This window comes from Rhinatrema bivittatum, chromosome 15 (assembly GCF_901001135.1).
Source record: "Rhinatrema bivittatum chromosome 15, aRhiBiv1.1, whole genome shotgun sequence".
In the NCBI taxonomy this organism is placed as follows: Eukaryota; Metazoa; Chordata; class Amphibia; order Gymnophiona; family Rhinatrematidae; genus Rhinatrema; species Rhinatrema bivittatum.
Genome location: NC_042629.1, coordinates 29,899,662 through 29,905,818, shown reverse-complemented (window position 1 = coordinate 29,905,818; position 6,157 = coordinate 29,899,662). Strand labels below are relative to the sequence as shown.

Here is a 6,157-nt window from a genome sequence, read left to right as displayed (position 1 = left end):
TAAAAATTTGCACGTTTATTTTACGTGCAAAAATAAAGTGGGACTTACTCGCACAAACCTGTATATTTTAAAACATGCACATGTAAATGAAATTAACAGTTTTACCAATTACTCCAGCAATTCGCCCAGTCCTTCTCCAGGTCATCGAGACCCTCCTGGTTCTGCAGCCTGAACTCCCCCCCCCCCCCCAGTTCCCCCAGACTTTGTTGCGGTTCCGGTCGCACGTCTTGTGACCGGGTCCTCACCTTCGCTCTCAGGCCGGCAGCGCCAGAGCAGCCCACTCCCTCCTGGAATCGGATTCACCTCTCCCACACTGCAGGGGAGCCTTTCTATCACTTAGTATGAATTTATTCACTTCATTTTAAGAAAGGAGACCAATCCCCAGTCAGAATGTCCACAGTAGGTGCTTATTTATTATACATGGCAGACTGGAGTGTGAAACACTGTTTACAACAGGCCAGGCTGAGTATTCTTTTAAACCAATGGGAGCAAGACTGTCATTTATACCTTAGACAACCTTTGTAACGTTCTGTGTCTGCAACACCAGGTGCATCAGGCTATGAAGAGCTGATAGTACAGGAGTCTCTCCCAGCATACCAGCAATGCAGTGGCTCCAGCTGCTTGTTCTTGGGTCTTCGCAACTATACTGAACAAGCGATGCAACTATTTTTTCTGAAGAGCAGGGTTAGGATTGACATCATCCAGAAGATCAGTATAGAATATCATGCTTTCCGTTCTTCTCTCTGAACATAAAAAAACCCAAACAAACCAGGAACATTACAAGTTTCCTCTCACATTATCATAAGGGGGGGGGGAGTATTACATAATTGATGATAGCACACCCAGTTTTCTTGCTTTAGTATTCATACAATGGAGGATGACTGACGTAGTGATTAGATAATTCCAAATATGGATTGTGAAAAATTATATTTTCATTTTGTTAGTATTCATGAAAACTTTTTGGACTTACAAAAAACTTTACCATAATTATTAATAACAGTCAGCTCTGTCACAACCGGTGCCAACTAGGGCTACTATAGCAAGGGTCTTCATTTGCAGCTTCCTGGGATGGCAGAGAGTCACCAGTTTTTATCTTCTCCTTTAGTCCAGCTATTACAGCAACTGTCCTGTGGCTGAAAGGCAAAGACCATGGCTTCCACCAAGATACAGGCGCCTTTACCTAGCCAGTAGGCAACACTGATGTGGCATGCCTTCCCTCTCTTCCTCCCATGCATTGAAAATGCTCTCTCTACAGCCTCTTTTGCCTTGAATGGCTTGAGGTTCAGGAAAAAGGTCTGGGAATCAAATCCAAATCTGCCATATAAAATCATCCTGAACAGCTGACCCCCAAAATGTCTTGATTCCTTCCTCGGGCAATTATTACAATTAGAATTGGGGCCAGATTGCTTAAGGAAGAAACTCAGCAAACCTGAAATCTTGTACCTTCAAGTACTGGGTAGGCTAAGAAAGGTAATATCTTTAGTCAACTATGTTTTTTGTGGTTTTATTTATTTATTTATTTATTTATTTATTTAAAAGCTTTATATTCTGCATAATCACATTTTGACTAATGTTCTTTTTTGGGTGACCTAACATAATACAAAGAAAGCCAAAAGGTAGGAAAAAGCTTACAATTTGTGTAGGTTTGTCTTTTTCTGCTTCCCACCCGCCCCTAGCTAATCCTTTGATTTATTGGCAGGAAACACTTGCACATTAAAAATCAATCAGCCTTTTATCTAAAACATAGGATTACCCCAGACCTTATCAAGAGTTTAATTATCCCATTGCAGAATAGATCACTGCCAGATTAACTAGTGAATATAGAAACAAATTTAAAGGACTCTTATTTACACATTCCTACTCTCTTAGCAACATAAACTTAATTAAGAACTCAATCAAATTTAACATAAAGGCAGCAATCCAGCAGCAAGGGGGGAGGGGGGCCTTCCAGTCTTCTGAATCAAATGTCACATATATGACTTTTTATCCTCAGGTGAAAATAGGAAAAAAGCATAAGCATTGGCAAGTTAGATATAAAACAATGATAAGACAGACTAAGAGAGAATTTGAAAAGAAGATGGCTGTAAGAGGCAAAATCTCATAATAAAAACTTTTAAAAATATATCTGAAACAGGAAGCCTGCAAGGGAGTTTTGTTGGACTCTTAAATGATCAAGGGTTTAAAGGGGCATTTAGGGAAGATAAGGCCATCACGGAAATACTAAATTAATTCTTTGCTTTGATGTATACATATGTGGATGTTAGGGAGATATCCATTCTGGATACAGTTTTCAAGGGTGATGATTCAGATGAACTGAACCAAATCATGGTGAACCTGGAAAATATAGTAGGCTAGATGGATAAACTGAAGAGTAGTAAATCACCTGGACCAGATGGTATACATCCCAGGGTTCTGAAAGAACTCAAAAATGAAATTTCAGACCTAGTTGGTAACCTATCATTAAAATCAACTTTGTACTTGAAGACTGGAAGGTGGCCAGTGTAACCCCGATATTTAAAAAGGGCTCCAGAGATGACTTGGGAAACTAGAGACTGGTGAGCCAGGAAAAATCGTGGAAACTGTTATAAAGAATAAAATCACAGAACATTTAGATAGACATGATTTGATGGGACACAGCAAACATGGATTTACCAAAGGGAAGTCTTGCCTCACAAATCTGCTACTTTTTTTTGAAGGGGTGGAGAAACATTGGATAAAGGTGAACCGGTAGATGTGGTGTATTTGGATTTTCAGAAGGTGTTTGACAAAGTTCCGCATGAAAGGCTTCTAAGAAAACTAAAAAGTCATGGGATAGGAGGCAATGTCCTTTTGTGGATTGCAAACTAGTCAAAAGACAGAAAATAGAGAGTAGGATTAAATGGTCTGTTTTTACAGTGGAAAAAGGTAAACAGTGGAGTGCCTTAGGGATCTATACTTGGACCGGTGCTTTTCAATATATTTATAAATGATTGGAAAGGAATAAGACAAGTGAGGTAATCAAATTTGCAGATGACACACAATTATTCAAAGTAGTTAAATCACAAGCGGATTGTGATAAATTGCAGAAAGACCTTGTGAGACTGGAAGATTGAGCGTCCAAATGGCAGATTAAATTTACTGTGGACAAGTGCAAGGTGATGCATATAGGGAAAAATAACCTTTGCTGTAGTTACACAATGTTAGGTTCCATATTAGGAGCTACCACCCAGGAAAGAGATCTAGGTGTCATAGTGAATAATACATTGAAATTGTCGGCTCAGTGTGCTGTGGCGGTCAAAAAAGCAAACAGAATGTTAGGAATTATTAGAAAGGGAATGGCGAATAAAACCGTGGATGTCATAATGCCTCTGTATCGCTCCAAGGTGAGGCCGCACCCTGAACACTGCACAATTCTGGTCGCTGCATCTAAAAAAAGATATAGTTGCACTGGATAAAGTACAGAGGAGGGTGACCAAAATGATAAAGGGCATAGTCCGACTTGTTGTGTTTGAGACATTTGTGGACCCTTGGTCACTGTGGAGATGACTCCTCCCACGGGAAGGGGCCCCGGTGGGAACCACAGCGATAGGCTAGACTCAGATAGCAGACTCAGAGGATGGAAAGCTTTATTGTACTGCTATAGGTAGATGGTATGCTGCAGAATGGTAAGGCACTGATCCGTAAGGTGCCAATACATTCAACAGTCTCTATAAGGATGGATTCTCACCCAGATGTTCTAGATAGCCAGCAACCCGCGATGCAGGCAAACGTCAAGCCCGGTGGGTGGAGTTGGAGTACCAGATCATAAAGGTACTCACGGGAGCGCAGTGCGCCGTCCTTCTGTAGAGAGGATGGTAGGACCTGTGGTCCGAGGTGCAGTATAGTAGAGCGGAAGGCCTTCGAGGAGTGAAAACCTGGTAGTCAATCCTGAAATAGAGAATGAGAGAAAGACCCCCATGGAGCGGTTGTCTTAAGTAAGGTAGAACACCGAAGGGCAAGTTGAAAGCGAGAGACCCCCGAGGAGTGGGTGTCAAGAGCTTCATAAGGAGCGAGATCCCCGGAGGGTAGTGAGGCGTCTAAGCGAGCAGCTTAGAGCAGTCAGAGAAGCTAGAACCGAAGTCCTTGCTAACTCAAAGTGGTAGCGTTTGTAGAGGCTTTAAATACCCGGAGGTATTGACGTCATGTGGTGGGGACGTCCCCGAGGTTTCCGCCATGATGTGTATTTGAGTGTAGGCAACGTGCGCTCGCACGCCCTAGGCGGCCACAGGAGGAAGCACGGCGGTCTTGAACGCCCATGCTGAGTTGGAGACACCGAGGGTTTCGGCACCGGAGGCAACCATCTTACCCAAAGAGGAGGAAAAAGGAGAGAGAGAGGTACCACAGAGTGGTCGCAGCCGTCTGCGACCGACGGATGCAACACGGCTCCCCTATGAGGAAAGGCAAAAGAGGTTAGGGCTGTTTAGGCTTGGAGAAAAGATGACTGAGCAGTGATATGATAAGAGGTCTACAAAATCATTAAAGGATTTGAACAGGTAAATGTGAATTGGTTATTTACTCTTTCAGATAACAGAAGGATTAGGGGACACTCCTTAAGTTAGAAAGTAGCACATTTAAAACAAATCGAAGAAAATTATTTTTTACTCAAGGCACAGTTACGTTCTGGAATTCATTGCCAAAGCATGCGGTTAAGGCAGTTAGTGTAGCTGGGTATAAAAAAGGTTTGGCTAAGTTTCTGGAGGAGAAGTCCATAAACTGCTATAATCAATAAGGAATAGCCGCTGCTTGTTACCAGCATTAGTAGCTTGGGATCTTTTTAATGTTTGGGAACTAACCAGGTACATGTGACTTGGATTGACCACTGTTGGAAACAGGATACTGGACTTCATGGACTCCTGGTCTGACTCAGTATGGCAATTCTATAATGCCCTTTTACATTTAGGTTTAATTTACTCTAAACAGAAGAGAAACACTCTTTGTAGTATAGCACAATATAGCCTTGAAATGGTCTACCATTGATGTAACAGAGAGAATTTTAAGAATTATTTGTACATATTATCAGCTCCTACAGGCTTAAATGGGAACAGGGACGTATAAACAGAATCAGCAATACATATCTTGGGATATTTGAGAGAATGTGAAGAGATAGATAAATGTTCTTTATCAGTTTAAAACTATGCAACAGCAGATGCACATGAGAACGTAAGACATGCCATGCTGGGTCCAGCATCTTGTTTCCAACAGTGGTCAATCCATGTCACAAGAACCTGGCAGAACCAAAGGTTAGATCCATTCCTTGTTGCATGCTCTCAGGGATAGGTAGGTGGTAGCTTTTCCAAGTCTACCTGGCTAATAATTAGAACATAAGACTTGCCATACTGGGTCAGACCAAAGGTCAACCAAGCCCAGTATCCTGTTTCCAACAGTGGCCAATCCAGGTCGCAAGTACCTGGTGGGATCCAAAGGAGTAAAGAGATTCCAAGCTGCTTATAATAGGAATAAGCAGTGGATTTCTGCAACTCCACCTTCATAATGGTTTATGGACTTTTCCGCCAGGAACTTGTCCAAACCTTTTTTAAATGCAGCTACACTAATAGCTTTTACCACATCTTGTGGCAACAAATTACAGAGCTTAATTATTCATTGAGAAAAAAATGTTTTTTTCTTATCGGTTTTAAATGTATCACCTGGTAAATTCATTTTGTGTCCCTTAGTTTTTGTACTTTTTTCAGAGTAAACAACCAATTAACATTTACTAGCTCCATTCCACTCATTATTTTATAAACCTCTATCATATCTCCCCTCAGCCGTCTCTTCTCTAAGTTAAAGAGTCCTAACCTCTTTAACCTCTCATCATAAGGGAGTTGTTCCATCTCCTTTATCATTTTGGCCGCCCTTCTCTGTACCTTTTCTAATTCTGAAATATCTTTTCTAAGATATGGTGACCAGTACTGCACACAGGACTCAAGAGGAGGACACACCAAGGAACGATAGAGAAGGCCAAGCCTTCCCACTGGCCTCCGATGCGGTGCGGCTTCTCCTGGTGAGTCAACAACAATGCTCCATGCAGCTGGACACCACTGACTCTGACTGACTCCGTTCTTCCTAAGGCACGCACATGCCTGATGTCATCCTGCTTAAAGGGCTCAAAGACCTCACTTGCTCAGGTTTATAAAAGGCC

General features: G+C 42.0%; 1 protein-coding gene across 1 annotated transcript in view; it reads right to left on the bottom strand.

Annotated features, from left to right (window-relative positions):
* Nucleotides 1-412: 412 nt before the first annotated feature.
* The window catches only part of TMPRSS3 (transmembrane serine protease 3), a 121,846-nt gene continuing 116,101 nt past the window's right edge, over nt 413-6,157 (bottom strand). Inside the window, exon 12 of the mRNA XM_029579209.1 lies at nt 413-743. Within this exon, the coding sequence (XP_029435069.1) occupies nt 723-743 (21 nt within the window). The 3' untranslated portion in view covers nt 413-722. The remainder of the gene's footprint in view (nt 744-6,157) is intronic.